We start from the raw sequence: 19,642 nt of genomic DNA, 5'->3' as shown, positions 1-19,642 counted from the left end.
AAACAAGGCAGGGAAATGGTGCTTATAATACGCTTTTGTCCATTTTAAATTTCACCTAGAATCACCACACAAAGCAGGGAAATGTTGCTTATAATACACTTTTGTCCATTTTAAATTGCACCTAGAATCACCACACACACAAGAGGCAGGGAAATGTTGATTTTAATATGCTCTTGCCCATTTTAAATTGCACCTAGAATCACCACACATACAAGAGGCAGGGAAATGTTGCTTTTTTTTTTTTAAAGAATGCTTTTTATTGAATTTTAACAACACATAGAAATTAGGGGGGGGAGAAAGTGTAGAAAAGAGAGAAGAAAGAAAAGAGAAAAGAAAAAAAAAAAAAAAAAAAAAGACAATAAATAGCAATAATTTGGCTGGAGGCACAAATGACAGCTACAGTGAGGTCGCTAGTGAATCAGTCCATGGAGACCAGACATCATCAAATTTCCCTGGACACCCTCTCGCCACATAGGTAAGTTTGTAAAGTTCCAATTGAGAGTTGACAAGGGCGATCCAGTGCTGCAAAGTCGGGGGTGATGGTCCCATCCAGTGAAGAGCAACAGTCTTTTTACCGTAGAACAAAAGCAGTCTCATTAAGGTTCTAGTTCGGGCTCTGGGTACCATGGAGTCCACTAATCCCAATAGACAAGTGGCAGGGTTAAGTACCTGGGGCAGGGCTAGTTCCGTTCCCATAAATTGAGTGACCTGGTGCCAAAACCTGTTCACAGCAGGACAATGCCACATCATATGAAGAAAATCGGCTAGCTGTTCACTACACCTCGGACACTTAGGTAGATGGAAATGTTGCTTTTAATATGCTCTTGCCCATTTTAAATTGCACCTAGAATCACCACACACAAGGGAGGGAAATGGTGCTTATAATACGCTTTTGCCCATTTCAAATTGCACCTAGAATCACTACACACATAAGGCAGGGAAATGTTGCTTATAATATGCTCTTGTCCATTTTAAATTGGACCTAGAATCACTGCATACACAAGGCAGAGAAATGCTGCTTATTATACGCTCTTCACCATTTTAAATTTGAATTGCACCTAGAATCTCACACACACACAGCTGTGAGCAGCAGTCAGAGCACCCCTGCCCCAGGCACATTACAGTGAAAGGCTACTGGGTAGGCAGTTGTCAGACACTCCCTTACATATGACAGGCTGCAGTCAAGCAGTTTGCAGACGCTCCCTAGATATGACAGGCTGGGCTGCCTCCTAGTAGCCGGCAGTAGGAGTCACGCTTGGAGCCCGGGAGGGATTATAGGCTGCGGAGCATTGGGGAGAGGATATCCCGGCGCATCGCACAATCTGATGAGCTTTGGCAGCGAGGAGCTGTGATTTTCACAGGCCAGAGTTAGTGGAGCTGCTGGGTTTGGACGGATACCTAGCTCCGCACCTGGGATTGTTTGTTCCTATGCAAATACCTCGACTGCTGGAATCCTCTTTCTCTAGGACCCCGGTGCATCCTACCGCAGCGTCCCGCTCGTCATCCCCGGACACTCGGATTCCCCCATCGCGATCTGTAGGGGGAGAGTGGGGGGCACCATACTGCCTGCGATGCTCTGAGGACGGGCGGGGGGAGCCGCAAACATGACGGTGGATTTTGAGGAATGCATCAAGGATTCACCCCGCTTTCGGTAAGAGGAGGGATGGGGAGAAGTTAGTGACCCGGTAATACGCGAGCATCCCATGTTGGCATAATTAGACTACAACTCCCAGCAGCCCCTGATCAATGGGCAGTCTTTTATTTCAGTACTACAACTCCCAGCAGCCCCTGATCAATGGGCAGTCTTTTATTTCAGTACTACAACTCCCAGCAGCCCCTGATCAATGGGCAGTCTTTCATTTCAGTACTACAACTCCCAGCAGCCCCTGATCAATGGGCAGTCGTTCATTTCAGTACTACAACTCCCAGCAGCCCCTGATCAATGGGCAGTCTTTTATTTCAGTACTACAACTCCCAGCAGCCCCTGATCAATGGGCTGTCTTTTATTTCAGTACTACAACTCCCAGCAGCCCCTGATCAATGGGCAGTCTTTTATTTCAGTACTACAACTCCCAGCAGCCCCTGATCAATGGGCAGTCTTTTATTTCAGTACGAGCTGAAGATTCCTCACTTTGGTGCGCGTTAATGGATGCATTTGGAATTGCTTCTACAAAGCTCATTAATTATGGATTATCAGCTAAGGGTGACTCATAGGTGCAGCAGAGGGGAATGCAAGCCAGTGAGGGATCATACCCCCATAACATAGAGCTTTATTACAACTACGAGCATCCCATTGCAGTGTTGTGATTGTGGGAGTTGTAGTTCTACAGTCAGTGGAGAGCCACAGATCTGGTGGATGTATACTCAGGTTGCAGATTAAAACTTTTACAGCTGTTGGGAAGGATAGTTATTAAATACAGGTATGGGATCTGCTATTCATAATGCTTGGGACCTGGGGTCCCATTAAGGGTCAGGGCACACAGGCAGATTCAGGGAGATTAGTCGCCCAGCAACAAATCTCTTCTTCAAGGCGACTAATCTCCCCGAACTGCCTTCTCGCCGGCTAAAATGAAAATCGCCCGGTGAGAAGGCACTCCTGAAGTCTCCCGAAGTTTCCTCGTGAGGCAATTTCGGGCGACTTCGGAAAACGAAGGCTGTTTTGCTTTCTGGATAAAAGGTTTGTGGATAGTGGACCCATACCTGCACCCATGATCATGAAGTAGAGGAAAATGTATTCTCCAAAACTTAAGGTAATGCTGAAGTCCAGTGCCACTCTGCAGAAAGGCTGTTGGCTGCAGTTTATATATAGGGGTTCATTCAGCTACAGCTGAACCCATGGAATTTGATGGGAGAATATCTTGGGGTGGACACTTATTATGACCTAGATGTGGATTTATATCGTGGGAACATCACTCTCATAAGTCTGTGAGTCTGGGAAGCCATCCCTGCTGTTAGGGTGGAAGCTCCCAGATCCTCATGTGTGGATGAGAGCACAATTCACTATATACACTGCTGATGGGTGTGGGCTGCTAAAGTAAAGTGGTACTAAGCCAGGACTTCAACAGCTGGAAAGGGGAGTATTCCTCCTGTAGCTTCCCCAAAGGAACATTACTGTAAGGATGTTACGCATGTTCGCTTGCTCGCCGCATGGGTGAAGATATTATTGGGCTTGTATAGGAAAATGAAGAAAGTCCCTGTTCTTCCATATGTGATAGAACAGGTTTTGCTATAGGTGTTAGGGCCAGGGAGAGAGAGGGCAGGGACTCTTATCGTTGCCTCCACATTTGTCATGCAGAAAGTATTACATAATAAATCATATGCTTTATGGAATAAGCTAATTAATCTGTCTGCCTTTCTGTAATATCGGTGTATGCAGCTCAGTCTCTGCTGCTCTTGTGCAACTGTAACGCTCAGTATCATGAAAGCTTGGTGTCATAGTTTAATAATATGGTCCTCAAACCCTGATAACAGCACTGTGTATCAATACAGATATTTTGTAGGCAGTTATTATCAAATATATAGCTGTAGCTTTAAAGTGTAATATAGACCTAGGTAGGAGAAATCCTTCCTTATTACATGATAGTTATCCTTGTATTGTTTCTATGTTTCCTCCCGCACAGCCTTTCTCCCGTCTTATTTGAGAACCTCGGCCCTTGATTAGAACAGGAGAGAGGCCTTAAGGGATCAAGCAGAAGGCTTTATGTATCCATACTGCTGGTTAATTCCCCCAGTTCTTATGGGCCGTTACTCATTTGGGGTCTTCTGATCAGAAAACAAAAGATTATGTCTTTGCGGCTCAGATTTATTGTATGTCTTAGCAGGATTGGCTGTATTGTGACTGCAGATTTTGGAATTTCCTGAATATTTATTTGCTCTGAAATTGCCTGCTGTTCCTGGCTGGCGTATAGATCGAGCACATCCCATGAGACTGCCTTGCCATTAGACATGTACAGAGCCTGCAGTTGAGCCAGGCAGTTCTGAACAAGCATTTTTGTGTGATTCTGACCTAATGATGAAGTTCACCTATATCTTATTTCACTGCTGGCTTGAGACCTGGCAATTGGGAGCAATGAATTTAGAAATGGTACATGGAATCCCTTTCATGCTATTGGGGTAGAAAAGGCCTTGGTCACACTAGCAGTTACAATTGTGGAATATGCATTTAACAGAACCAGATCTAGACCGTAGGCAGGATATAATAGAATGGTTTGTGTTATGGTACAAGAACATCTACAGCTTGGGGGGAAAATGCCCTTCCTGCTCCATTCTTCTCTCGCACAATAAAAAAAGACATTGCCGAGTGTAGCCTTCAAATGACTGGTGCATTCAGCTGGCGGGCTGTGATCTGCATAAGTTATGTGTTCTGCCTCTGCATTGTAAGCACACGGGTGGGGATGCTGCCTGGGACATAAAGACGGACAGCGGGCTTTGTCCTCACACCTTTTATATACTGTATCCCTTTTCTTAAAATATGCTCTTATCTGTTAAACATAAAAAAAAAAACATCTTCAGAATGGAGCTTTTTCCCTGTCTGTCATATTGGTTGTGGTTTTGGCCTAGGTTTCATGCCTTGCATTTCCCCCTTTCTATCACTGAGCACATGCATTTGTATTGTGTCTGACTGCAGCATGCTGTACATTGCTGCTCATGTTATAGCATTTGCTTCAAGCTTTATAAATACATAATACCATGAGCTACAAGGCTACCCAGTTGCATCTGTATAACATTGTTTGTAATGTGTGGTTTCATTATTTGACATTTAAAAATGTACAGATATGGGATCCATTATCTGGAAATCTGTTATCCAGAAAGCTCTGAATTATAGAAGGGCCCGTCTGTCTCCCTTAGATTCCATTTTTAAATGTATTTCCTTTTTCTCTGTAATAATAAAACAGCACCTTGTACTTGATCCAAACTAAGATATAATTCATCGTTATTGGAAGCAAAACCAGCCTATTGGGTTTATTTAATGTTTACATGATATTTTTAGTAGACTTAAAGTGATACTGGCACTAAAAAACATGTACATTAAAATTACCCATAGATCATGTCGATAATTTCTTGCTGAGTGGTTTGTTTTTGTAAGTAATTGCTAGTTGAAGTTCCTAAACCTGACTGTTTGTTTTGGCAACCTGACTGTCCCCGTCTCAACCTGTCAGTTAACGTTTCTAATGCTAACGGACTCCTGCTGCACAAATATGGCAGCCCCCTCATACAGGAACATGAGACAGGTAATGTAAAAGCATTGTGCAAATACTTTATGGAAAAGTTATAAGTTGCTTTCAAAGGCAATATTATGATAGATGTAAAAAAGAGTTTAATTCTGGTGTCAGCATCTCTTTAAGGTATGAGGATCAAAATTCAGGAAAGATCTGGAAAACCCCAGGTCCCATACCTGTCCTATGTAATGAGCATATACAACCTTATGTGACCTGAGGGCTTTTATACTATGGTTGCAACTGAAGCTCCTTATATGAAAAGTAGGGTTGCCACCTTTTTAGCCTGGTTGAATCCGGGCAGGGCTGTAATGCAGTGAGGATGGGTCTGTGAAGCTGCAGGGACGGGTCTGGTGCTATGACGTGGCGAACGGCAATTGTCAATCATAGGGAATCCTGTTCGGTTTTCCTAATTTGGAAAACCGAGCAGGCAGTTTTGACCTGGGCAGCTCTTCAAAAACGGGTCAAAACCAGACAGGTGGCAACCCTAATGTAGAGCCAATCAGAAAGTCAGTTGGTCACCTGGGGCCTGCAGTATTGAAACATCTTTTGTCTTGCTGCAGATTGTTGCAGCTGGTAAAAGTCTGTATAAATTAATGATGATGAAGGGTTTACTGCACCTTACAGGTGATCTCAGTAGGGTTGTAATATTGTTCGTTTCAGGCCTATGCACATCTGGGAGTGCAATGCTGCAGTGATGTGCAGATTCCCCCGAAACCCCACATGGACCTCCTGGTTTACCATTAGTTGGGCAGGTTTGGATTGAAATTTGGGCTGGCAGGACACCAGGAAAAAACCCGGTGGGCCCCAGGCTCTTGTGAGCCCCGCTGGCCCCCCAGTTGCGGCACAAATATTCCCTTTGTGCGCGCGCACATGCTGCGCAGTGTGCATGTGCACTTGCGCTGGGCAGTGGACCGGCTCTCTTACGCAGCCCGGCGTGCCGGGGGGGGCTCTGGGCCTCCCAGTCTGACCCTGGAAAGGTAGGGTGTGGGTCCTACAATGGCATCATTCTGCGGGTTAGGGTCGGGTGGTGGTTGGGTTTTTCCTGATCCTCCCATCACTACAATGCTATATTTGTTTAGTTCTAGGGGTTATAGAATCCCTTCAAATTAATGTGACACAAATGCCTGTCCCTTACATTAGATCCATCTACATGTCAAACTAAATAGGAGACCCATGAACAAGATATGAAGGATGTGTTATCATTATATATGTGCTGCAGAATATGTCGAGCTATAAATAAAAAAAGAATAACAATAATAATGTTACATGGTTGTGACTCTATGGGGGACGAATGGGGATATGACTGAATGAATTAGAGACAATTCACAGTAGGCTAAAAACTCCTTCTGACAGTCACAGTTGGATCACATAATGTGCACGACCGCTGTGAATATCAGAGCAATATGTAAATGTAAGCAAAATGTTTATGATGCTTAAAGTGCAAAAAATATACTTATCTAGGTACTGGATAGTTATTTTATATTGCATGATTTCTATTATAGCGAAGTCATATGACCTTTTATTCATGTTTGTAATTGAAATTGAGCCATACTTATTACATGTGCCATAATACCTATATATAAGGCCAGGGATGGCACCTACTTGCTCACTTGGTATGATCCAGGGCTTCGTTTTTAAGGTTTGAAAAAGACTTGGGACCACTGTCATACCATATTGCAGTGGTTCCCAAACTGTGTTATCTGCCCCTGTAGCTGGGTTTTGAGCAATGGCAGGTTGGTTTCAGCACGAAGACCATTTGGGGTAAGAATTGGCGAGAATGGCTATTTGCTGTCCTAGATATACCTGAAACCCCAGTTTTAAAGTCAATATGGTGAGATTTGGGATGAAAATATAATTGCTGTCCTAGAGGTTAGTGTGGCTGAATGACTGATAAACGAATGATTCTATCTATATGTATGTATGCATGTTTACCTATATATGTTGAAATGTTTACATATATAGTCTTGAGAAAGGTTGCAATAGGGACCAAAACTTTGACAATAAATTTTCCACTTTCTTCCATCATAATATGAAGAACAGTTTTTTCACTGGAGTGCACCACACATATGGAATATATATATATATATGTGAGTGCTCCAGCTCTATCAAAGATGTATGTATATATATATGTACAACCCGTGATTTAAACCCCATATGGCGCCAAAATAGGAGTGTGACGTCATTGGATCGCGTATATGTAAATAGTGACCGTGTATATACATCCAAGTGATATGCTATATTAGCTATTGTGCATATGTCAAGTAAACTATGCATTTCTCTATCATAATCCAATGAACATACATATTAAATACATAGTGCCATTATGCAGCCAAAGCTACGTGCTGATCAGTGATGGGATCGTGATCAGAACGTAGCTTTGGCTGCATACTGTCACCCAGTGAATAAATATATGCAGCACCTATGGCAAGCCTCTCCCTAATAGCCCAGCTGGGACTAGGACAATAGATGGTGTCAGAAGGTGGCAGGTGGGATTTGACTCCCCCAGCTTTCCTAGACAAATGGATGCATTTCCGTTATCCCACCCCTAACACACCCATTAACAAACATGTTTAACCCCTGCCTTTCTTTCCAGTCTTGGACTACTAACCCTTTCATTCGCTATCCACTTGAGATTTGATGCCCCTTTTACTGAATGCGGTAAATAGACAAACACAGCAGATTGGACACCAGGGCACAGGTCCTGTTGCTTATATTGTGATTATTATGTGTAGCTGCATCAGGAATATTATACATATTTCCACAACACTTCAATAGAACAGGCTGTATCAGCATCTAAGGCAAGTACGAAGATTTTTGCTCTTTCTATTTGCGGTCACAGTGCAAACTATATAATTATTTATTAAAGATCTAATTTTCAGGATAAAAGAAACCCTCAAATTTTTCACGATTTATTATGTCTGAAGCTGCTGAAAGCCTGAATTCAAAAATACTACAGCTAAAACCTGTTGAGGTAATGTAGAAGTCAGTTGGAGATGTCCCTTGAATGATTTGAAGATTTGTTGCCTTCATGATTTTCGTTTTTTTCTTGAAAACTCTATAAATTCTAAGTATCCGAGATCTTTTAGCCTATAACTCGGTAAATTCAAAGTATTCCCCCCCACACACACTGCATTCAATCGAATTTTTTACATTTGGGTTTTTTCATAAATAAGCAAACATTCAAGTTGTGATTTTATTCAAAGTAGAAAAACTTTGCAAACCTCACAAACTCGACCTTTGATAAATGTCTATTTTATCAACATCATACTTTAAAGCACTCAGCAACTTTTATTTGAATGCTACAGGTTTATTTTCTATGTTGCTCAAAGCTGAATGTATAAATTAAGGTTTTTCAATATTCCATAATTCTTAGATATTGCTAATAATCAAATCTTCCACAACAATATTTTTGTCAAAATCAATAAATTAATGCATTCAAGTTTAATCCAGTTTCCAGTTAAGACACCTCACAGTGCGACATGTACGAATTACAGCAGAACCCCCATTTTACATCCCCTGATTTTAAGGTATCCCTCATTTTACATTGTTGTTTTGTGATCCCACCTATATATTATGCATAATACATTTCCCTCATTTTACATTGTCCTGGATTTTACACCATTATTTTCTGGTCCTCTGAAAAACGTAAAATGTGGTTTCTACTGTATTTGGGTTTTGCACTTAAGCATTAAACGATTATTGAGGTTGTTGGGCAGTTGGAATATACCAGCATTATAATGCTAGTTCCCTTCTGAAACACCAAGAGAGAGTATAGCAGGAGTGCCCCTACTTTACTAATGCGAGGTCTATTTTTAGTGATGTTGTCCCATTATGATCTACATCCATTAAACCATTGTTAGCATTCTGCTCCATGGAAAATATTACTTAAATATTATATTGATTTATGAGAGAATTTATATTGCTATATTTAACAAACATATATTTCTTATATAACCTTAACATAAAAAATATCTGAATGAAAAGAATGAAATAGGAGGGTGATTTAGTGAAGCTGTTTGTTGACAGTGTCTTGAGATCTACTGATCACCAGTTAAAGGTCTACTGGTAGATCCTGATCTACCTTTTGGGCACCCCCTGGAGTATAGGATTTAAAGGAGTGGTTCACCTTTAAGTTAACTTAAATTAAACAGCTGCTGTGTAAAGCTGCAAATGTAAAGTTATTGCTACTTTTTATTACACATCTTTCTATTTTCCGGCAATTTCCTATTCATATTCCAGTCTCTTATCCAAAGCAATGCATGGTTGCTAGGGCAATTTGAGCCCTAGCAACCGGATTGCTGAAATGCAAACTAGAGAGCTGCTGAATAAAAAGCTAAATAATTTAAAAACCTCAAATAATAAAAACTTAAACCAGTTGCAAATTGTCTCCGAAAATTACCCTCTATGTCATATTAAATGTTAACTCAAAGATTAACAACCCCTTTACAGCAGTGTCACATCAATAAATATTATTGTCACTGACAATTATTATTAAATCTTTTTTTTTTTCTTGATTGATTTTTCTTTTGTACGATTCTGCTTTCCTATTATATATTTTTTTTCTGCTAATTCTCTATCTTCAATTATGAGCAACAGAACAACTGCCTGTGTCTTTCCAACAGAGATTCATTTACTGGGCCAGGGAGGATTGGAGTCTGTGGAAGACTCTTTGCCATAAAACAAGAGTAGTCTGTTATTTTTCATCAGTGCAACAGCTGGGCTTAGTAATGCCAGTGAGCATAAACCGTTTCAAAAGATATATAATTTCAACGGTATAGCAATGCACTCCAAAAATAAGACATTGATAGCCCCTGCGATTCCCTTATGTTTTGGAATATATAATACTTTCTGCTTAACTACAAGATTGACAATATTAATGTAGCAGGTCATACAATAGAATTAGAATATACATTGGTGCAGTTGGTACAAACTAAACGAGGGACTGGAGGAACTGGAATGATCTGCCAGATGTATGGGAATCACCAAGCTGAAAACAATGGTTCTCTATACTTATACACAGCAGGGCATACAATATATAATATTGTATGTTCAGGTTTCTGGTATTGTTGCTGCAGTTTAGTGTGTATGTGGTGTACCTGGCTCCAGATAATGTTACACTTAATAGGACAAATTTATGACTGCAGAGCAATGTGAAAGTAACATTTGCTAAGTAACTTTGACAAGCATGATGCTGTAATACAGGGGCAAATTAGTGGCCACATTTCATGAATCTTGTGACAAGTACAGTGCATTTCAGACTGGGCATTTGCATATGCAAATGAGGGTGGGGGGAAAGCTGCGCATAGCTAAAAATGTTTTCACATTTTGTGAAGAAAAGTCACAATTTTAAGGATTTGTTTTCAGTTCGGCCAGGCCCAAGGATTCCACTGAATCCTGCTGAAAAAGACCAAAACCAGGCCGAATACCGAACAAAACCTGGATTTGATGCATCCCTAATTTTTTAAAAATTAGAATTATTTGCTTAAAATTGAGTCAACAGATAACTGACCGCAAACCTGTACATGATGATGATGATAATAATAATAACAAATAATAATTCCTGGAGTGAATGGATATTTATACTTGTTGATGATGTGTACACCCAAGCTCTGGCCTAGGCTTGCTATAATGTGCCACTGCCATCTTTTGCAGCCCCACACTTAAATTACTGCCAGTTCCGGCAATACAAGCGTGCTTCAGTGATAGTTTTAAATATATACAGCAATCCACATTATTTCACTGTACTTCCAGTTTGCCATTCAGAGGCATTGTCTATGACTGTGCTGGTTCTTGACATTGTCTATGACTGTGCCTTGCAAAAAGATATATATAAACACAATTATAAACACACAGCCTAGCGCAGTTCAAACCATGAACTATGGTAAAACAATTTAGGTCAGCATTATGTATCCAATAAACAAAACTAACAATCAGGCTTGGAGCTTTCTTTACCAGAGGAGATTATATAACTGGATTATGTTTGGCTGTTGATATCCTTGTATCATCTCATCAATAGCATTCTAATTTTAGCTGCCTGTACCAGTTGTGGTTTTAGTGTTGGTGTATACACCATTACTGTCCAGCTGGCATCCATCCAGCTGTTGCTGGACTACATCATCCATGTTGGGAGTTATAATTATACAGGGATGTATGGGTGCAGGTTGGACAGGCCTGTGTATATTTTAAATTGAGGATTTTAACTGCCAACTCTTACTTGTTCATGCCTCTCCCATTCTAAGAACTTTTAGTTTTTGTTCACATGTGGAATGATGAAGCTGGAGGCTGCTTGTGCCTTTCTACCTGGAGTATGTACCTGAACATTTACTCTGTGCTAATTTAGGATTCATATTAGGACTTAAAGCACCAACAAAAATGCAGCTAAAAGTAGAGCTGATGTAAAGATATGTAGTGTACTATTCCAAATTTGCAATAGGTTACACCGTGTCCATACTGTTTAGCAGGGATGAGAAGCAGGAAGCTGTGCATGTATCGAACTACAACTCCCAAACCTGGATGTTGTTGGGACACTGGGAGCTGGAGTTCAAGGAAAAATGGAGCACAGTATGCCTGACATACCTGTCTTAGTGCCTTTTATTCCATCTATTGCATTTAGCTACATCTTGTAAGGTATTACCTTAGGAAGGAGATGGGCCCTTGCTTGTTACTGCATTTCTGGTACTGGCAGGTGCTAACATTGCATATATGGGTGGGCAGCCATATTAAACCATTAGTCAATACAACATATTTTTGTAATTTAAAATGAACTTTAATGACAAGGACATACATAATAATGCTCAGGAATGTCCCCTTGGCATAGGAGTGCAGGTGTGGCAGATGACAGTATGCACTGAAGGTTAAGTATGCACAACTGTGCATTCTGCAATTAAGTATTTTTAAGTAATCATTTCTCTGATTGGGCATGTCAGTCCTTTGTCCTTTTGTTTTGGCATTAGAAGTATGAATTTGTGATTTCAGAATAGCTTGTGCTTTAGACGGAGACATATGCTGCAGTGCCTTCCATTTATAACAGTAAGGTATAATGCCCAGACCATGGGGGAGTGAATATCATCTCCAAGAGAGGTGCAGTGTTCTGCTCAGACGATGTGACTTCATGGGTCCCAAAGTAATTATTAGTTAAGTATGTTCTAGTTATTTTCTTACCTGCTTCCTGATAAGAGATAAAGAGCAGGAAGTAGACGTCCCTGGTATGCCCTTGTGGTAGCAGCCTGCTGTTCTAGTACTTGCTATGAAACCTGTCTAGGATGTAACCATTTAGGAAAAGCAGGGGAATGCAGTCCCAGAAAATATATTTATTGCTGTATTTTTGTCCACATACAATTAAAAGTGCCACACGCCTTCATAAACGAAGTACAGCTGCATATATGGACTTGTCCACTTGAACCTGGATGCCTATCCATTAAAAGGGTTGTGCACCTTTGAGTTAACTTGTAGGAAATGATATTCTGAGACAATTTGCAATTGGTTTTCGTTTTTTATTATTTGTGGTTTTTGAATTATTTTGTTTTTTATACAGCAGCTCTCCAGTTTATTTCAGTAATCCAAATTACCCTAGCAACCATACACTGATTTGAATGTGAGACAGGAATCTGAAAAGGAGAGGGCCTGAATAGGAAGATGATTAATAAAAAAGTAGCAAGAACAATACATTTGCAGCCTTCCAGATGAGCATTTGTTTTTTAGATGGTGTCATCTTTTGAAAGATGGAAAAAGTTAGAAGAAAAAGAAGAATTAATTGACACAGTGGTCATGCCAATTCACAAAGACACCTATCTGATTGATTTTTACTTAAACCAGAAGCTTTAGCATCTGAGTCCACCACTAACTCTTCCAGATTGGGTAGTGGTGTGGTTGGATTGTAGGAAGTCCAGACTCCCACTATCTAGTACGACTTCCTCATACTGGTGCAATAGCCTTGTATAATTGCAGGACCCCAATTATACTGTTATCTTGTGTAACTGATAAAGTCTGGAGCGCGTACTGCACCATTCATGGAACTCCGTGTGCCAACTTCTGTCCCTTGTTTAATGTGCCTCAAGGATTCATTACAGCATTATGGCATGGGTTCACCTTTGAATTCACTTTTAGTATGATTAAGGGTGTGATATTCTGAGACAATCTGCAGTTGGTTTTAATTTTTTATTATTTGTAGTTTGAGTTATTTTTTGATTTTTATTTATCAGCTCTCCAGTTTGCAACTTCAGTTAGCTTGTCACTAGGGTCCAAATTACCCTAGCAACCATGCATTGAATTGAATAAAAGACTGGAATATGAATAGGAGAGGACCTGAATAGAAAGTGTTTCTTTCATTTTTTTTGTTTACTTGAAAGGTTGTGACAGTCACATATATGAAACTATTTGTACAGATGGTGAGGAGAAACAGTATTCCTACTTTGTTAAATGCTTGAGAGCCTCAGACAGTTTTGTATTTTTTAGTGCAATTGTCAAAACCTAAGAGAAAAGTTGTATGTTTTGTACAGTCGTCTTACACCACATTTGAACAATGGTCTATTTTTTACTTCATGGAAACTTATGAACAATTTTAAAATGTACTGGAACACTGACCCGGGCACAGAAAAGCTTGTTTTCCCCAGCCGATTTGAAAGGGTACATGACAACTTTATATATCATCTCTTCTAATAAGTTGGGGGGACCTTTTCTAGATGCGTTTGTGAATGTCATTGTATGACCTTTCTTGTAAGAGCTATTTGTCTTTAAACCAGTGTAGGTGACAGAAGAAAGTTTACAGAAGAGGATATAAAATCCAAGTATTGTAAAAAATACATCTTGCAAGTAGATGAGCAGAATTGGGCAGTTGGCAGTACAGCCAAGTTTAATAGCATTCCACTGGATTGGATGTTGATTTTTAAGTACAGGTATAGGACCTGTTATCCAGAATGCTTGGGACCAGGGGTTTTCCAGATAAAGGATCTTTACATAATTTGGATATTCATAACTTAATTCTACTAGAAAATCATATTTACATTAAATAAACCCAATAGGCTGGTTTTGCTTCTGATAAGAATTAATTATATAATATATTACAGAGAAAAAAAGTCCCGGTGCTCAGCTACCATCTGGTACGCTGTCATGTCCCCAGATCATAGAGAAATCTTGAAAGAATTGAAACAGCACTCAGTATCAAGTTACTGCTTGATAAAGGGCATATTTTTATATGCCTGAAACATTGCATATGTGATGTGAATTTTTATACACTTTTGTAGCAATATACCTTGCTCCATTTCAATTCTTTAAAAAAATAAATAAATACATAAAAAATTAATATATATATTTATTTTATATATATAGTGCGGGGGCATGCATAATTTAGAGGTTTTCTGGAATTCTATAATATATTCTAGTCTATTGCCTTTCATATTACTCCGTGTTTTGTGGATTAATCTCTGTAATATTATAAGCTTGGACAAGTTTGCATAGATGTACGATGAAGGCCAATGTATTATAAAAAAACATCTGGTGCACAGCATCACTTCCTATGAGACCTGGAGTGTCAGAAATGCAGCCAATGCTACTAGATGAATATCATTTTATGTAGGTCTAATCAAAGAAAGGAAGTAATGACCATCAGTATATACTGGGTAACGTACATGGTAAATGTAAAAGATCATTTCAATCAGCATTTGTAAATGCTAGGCAGCATTTATCTCTAAGGCTGTTGAGGGTTAATACAGTTATATGGGGGTCCTGCTCTGACTGCTATTGGTCTCGGTGAAGGTCTATTGGTTGGCATGACAATGTGTGGCCAGAGAGCTGTGTATGAGAATGGCTCTCAGCCTAGTGTGTCCCTTTTCAGGCTGACTGTTAGGTGATGCAGTTCACTTTTATTATTTATAGATTTTTTTATAATTATTAAAATATTTATCGTATTTATTTTTATTTCACTTTTTATTCAGCAGCTCAGCAGTTTGCAATTTCAGCAATCTGGTTGCTAGGGTCCAAATTACCCCAGCAACCATACATTAATTTGAATAGGAGACTGGAATATGAATAGGAGAGGGCCTGAATAGAAAGATGAGTAATAAAAAGTAACACTAACCACAAAACTGTAGCTTTAGAGAGAATTTGTTTGTCTCTATGGGGTCAGTGACCCCCATTTGAAAGCTGGAATGAGACAGTGGAATAGTTAAAAAGCTATAAAAATGAAGACCAATTGAAAAGTTTCTTAGAATTAGCCATTCTACAACATATTAAAAGGTAGCTTAACAGTAAGCCACCCCTTTAGGACTCCTTGAGAGAACGGCAGCAATCAAACCAGTGCTATTGCCTTTAATAAAAAGTTTTAAATATATGTCTGTATATAAACCAGTGAATCGGGGTCACAATATACAGTACCTGTACCTACATGGTCAGAATAAAAGTTTTTTTTAATCTCTTGCATATTTCATGCAGTTTCCTAGCACTGATCTGCAAATAAAGGTTAAAGAGAGGTAGCATGAGGATCAGTATTTCTTGCCAAGCATAAGCCTGCCTACCTACTTAGCATTATCATGGCACTTGGCATGGCCGTTCCATAACTCACTAAATAAACAGTGATTGCTGGCTTCATGAGCCAACCTTTAACATATAAAGGGAGGACAAGGGGGCTACCAATTATGTGGCCTGCTGCTGCTGTATGTGGAAACAATTGTATCAGCTGCCCTCATCCACTAAAACTCTAAAGCTGCAATCATTGTTTTAGGGCTTCAGTCTGACTGATGTTAATAATTAGTGATGGACGAATTCGCCTAGCGCAAATTTGCGGTGAATTTGCGTGTTTCGCTTTCGGGAAACTCCAGCGAAAATTCACCGGCATCAAAAAAATTTGGATGCGTGTCTGAAAAGTCGCTCCCATCAAAATTGCCACACGTCAACACTATTTGGCCAATTGACACCTGAGTCTAAATTGATGCCATCGATTTTTCGAACGCACGTCCAAAATTGACACAGGGGTCAATTTTCGAGTATCACAAATTTTTTGCCATTTTGCAGGAAATTCATGATTTTTTCAGCGAAGAGAAACTGGAGAAATTCACCCATCACTATTAATAATGTACCGGTATATTTATGTTACAATGTTTTAAATTGAAGCAAAATGTAAACCACATATGCACACTTAACTTTCAGTTAAAGCAGAAGGTTTTGTCTGAAGAGGCAAAACAAACACAGGAATAAGTGCCTGGAAAGACCTGTTTAGGATCAGGTAGACAGTCGGTCCAGCACAGGCTGAGGCACATATCTGAGTTACATGACATTATTGTGGGGCAACGCATTTCATCACTTGCCTTAGTCTCAGCATAATGGTATTTTAACCTGAAACAGTTTGAATTTTAAAAACAACTATGAAATATCACATACTTTGAAAGCTTGGGTGTCAGTTCTGCAGCTCTTCAAATAACAAGTGAATTTCCCTCTGCATTCTGTTTCAAAAGCTGCACAGCAGATAACTATGCTTTTATGTGTATGTGATATTTCATAATGCTTTTAAAAATGTAGACTTATTGACATATGTAATTTCAGACTCCAAGGAGTGGTTCACCTTTAAGTTATCTTTTAGTATGTTCTAGAATGGCGAATTGTAAGCAACCTTTCAATTTGCCTTTATTTTTTATAGTTTTTTAATTATTTGCCTTTTTCTGCCTCTTTCCAACTTTCAGATGGGGGGTCACTGACCCTGTCTAAAAAAGAAATGATCTTTAAAGGAGAACTAAACCCCCCAATAAAAAATACCCCGACCTACTACCCTAGATAGTCCATTTCCCTGCTTCTCCCCTGCATAGTGTATTACCCCTGAAAGTGTCCTGAATACATTGCTCACATATCAGTGCAGAGTAAGCGTAGCAGAGCTCATGGATGCCATCCTCTGGATCTTCGTTCTTCATCTGTAAGGAGCGCCATATTGGCGCATGCGCAGTTGCACCAAGTGCCATGAATTGCCGAACCGAAGAGGACCAAAGATCCAGAAGATGACACCCATGAGCTCTGCTGCGCTCACTCTGCACAGATATGTGAGTAATGTAATCGGGACACTTTCAGGGGTAATAAACTATTCAGGGGAGAAGCAGGGAAAGGGACTATCTAGGGTAGTAGGTAGGGGTATTTCTTATTGGGGGGTTAGTTCTCCTTTAAAGATCATTTATTGCTCCTGTTCATATTCTAGTCTCTCATTTAAATGAATGTGTGGTTGCTAGGGTAATATAGACCCTAGCAACCAGCTTGTTGAAATTGCTAACTGCAGAGCTGCTGAATAAAAGGCTAAATAACTCAAAAACAGTAATAAAAAATGTAAACCAGGAGCAAATTGTCTCAGAATATCACTCTCTACATCATACTTAAAGTTAATTTGAAGGTGAACAACCCCCTTTAAAGTGTACATAGCATTTTATTATCTTTACTAATAATCTTCTTCATTCTTGTTCATATGACTAACTTCTATTCACTATGTATGTGCATTGTATATCTTCCAATGTAAGTGAATGAAATACTTTACTCAATGAATGAAAAAAGTAAATCCCTCTATAAAATCTCTGGGCTGGTCACAAAAATTCAAGTTATAAATTAAAAGCCATAAATCAAGATCACTTGAATGTCACGTGACTGCTTCTCCCAGCAGGCAGAAACATGGCGTATGTGATTGAGGAAAGTACTTTTATAGAACACTGCTTTACAATTCTAGCATTTTTTATGATAAGAATCTAAGCTGCAGTTTCAATATGTCTGCCTAGAATCTGGATAAACTGCATAAGTGTGCATGTAATACCCACAGTCATATGGTTACATGGTCATTAGGAGAAGAACTTGGAAAATATTAGAGGTTTGCCAGTCAAACGCTATGTCTGGAAAGAATTTATAGCATACTGATTGTTATATATTCATATCACTATGAAATTTGATTCATTCTTTGGATTATGTGACTCATCTCATAGGTGACTGCTTTCTTTCCACTGTTTTGCTGTTACACAAAGAAAATATATATTTTCAGACGTTTAGGGAGCTAATATACAGTTCTCAGTTTGCCACAAGCTAAAGCCTTGACTGTATATTCTAAAACAGTGATATGTCATATGTTGAACTACAATTCCCATTCAGAATTGAGATTTCTCAGTGATTTGTCACCATAGCTATTTGTGACATGGGGAATGAGCCTAACAAACGGCCATCTTACAATCCTGAACATACATTAAATATTAAGATGGACATGCAAACTACTTTTATTCAAACCTTTTATCCCCAAGCTAACCATCAGATTACATATGGGCCTGGGGTGAACCATCAGGAGAGCTGAATTCAGCCTTTCCAGTTAATAGCTCACCAAGGTCATTATTCTGGCCTGACCTTTTTTCTACCTATGAGCCACATTCAAATGTAAAAAGAGTTGGGGTGCAACTCTCAAATAAGGGTGGTGATTGGTTATTTGGTAGCCCTTATGTGGACTACCAGCCTACAGGAGGATCTACTTGGCAGTACACCTGGTGTTTATGCAACCAAAAATTGTCTCCAAGCCAGGAATTTAAAAATATGCACCTGTTTTGTGGCCAGTAACAGCAACATCCAAGGGGCTGGTTAGCAACATGTTGCACACAAGCAACTGGTTGGCGACCATTGTTTTTGGCCCCATTTTTGGCTAATAAGCTGTGACTTTTTCGGGAGAGGTCAGCAGCCAGTATCTGCTCAGAAATGGCCAGCAGTTGTTGTGGTGGTGCAAAAACAAAAGTGTCACTGTAATAGGTCACATTTTTGTTCTAAAAACTTACATTGGTTTTGTATTTGGAAAATAATTCATACCTTTAGTTGTACATGCTGGTTTCATTTTTTTTGGAAACTATTGTACAGGTATATTGTAAAAATATAGATTTTTTTTCTTTTTGTTTTCCACTTTGAATGGCTAAGGACAGGCCAAAAAAACAGTTTTATTCTATTAGCTTGTGTGGTTTGTGTTTGGCATTGGTGCATTGTTTCGTATGTACTGAACCCGTGTTCAGCCTTAGTTCTAGATCTGTGTCCCGAGCATGTATAATCTGAATATTCTTTTAAGTGCACCCTCCTCCACTCTTTTGCCAAGCAGTTGGTACTAATATTGGATGTTTCTGGGCCATGTTGCTAATGTACTAAGTGCTAAAGTGAAGAAGCTGACACTAAATGGGACACCCAGATGGGAAACTGAGGGTTAGATGGAGTATGTGCCACCATTTTCACCAATCACTTTGAGGATGCAGCCAGTGCTGTCTGCTTTATTGTATATGTAGGCAACCCAGACAATACAGGGCAGGATTTTCAACTAAACTGTAAGTCAGTGGTCTAATGACGTTTTATGCAAAAAGGAATCAGGTCAGTAACCCTGCATGACCCTGCTGAAAATCAATCCTGCAGTATTTGGCAGTAGTCATAAGGAGCTATTTCAGCATTAC

General features: G+C 39.6%; 1 protein-coding gene across 6 annotated transcripts in view; it reads left to right on the top strand.

Moving 5' to 3' along the window:
* Positions 1–347: 347 nt before the first annotated feature.
* Positions 348–19,642, top strand: part of acap3.L (rfGAP with coiled-coil, ankyrin repeat and PH domains 2 L homeolog) — a 145,888-nt gene continuing 126,593 nt past the window's right edge. For 5 of the 6 annotated variants that reach the window (XM_018226043.2, XM_018226042.2, XM_018226040.2 and 2 more), the window contains exon 1: positions 349–1,651. In XM_018226043.2, the coding sequence (XP_018081532.1) occupies positions 1,605–1,651 (47 nt within the window). In that variant the 5' untranslated portion in view covers positions 349–1,604. Of the gene's footprint in view, positions 1,652–19,642 lie in introns of all 6 variants that reach the window. The other variant, XM_041569361.1, reaches the window with a different exon arrangement.

The sequence above is a fragment of the Xenopus laevis genome, chromosome 7L (assembly GCF_017654675.1).
Source record: "Xenopus laevis strain J_2021 chromosome 7L, Xenopus_laevis_v10.1, whole genome shotgun sequence".
NCBI lineage: Eukaryota > Metazoa > Chordata > Amphibia > Anura > Pipidae > Xenopus > Xenopus laevis.
The sequence above is the reverse complement of the archived record's forward strand: the minus strand, read 5'-3'. Positions and strand labels throughout refer to the sequence as shown.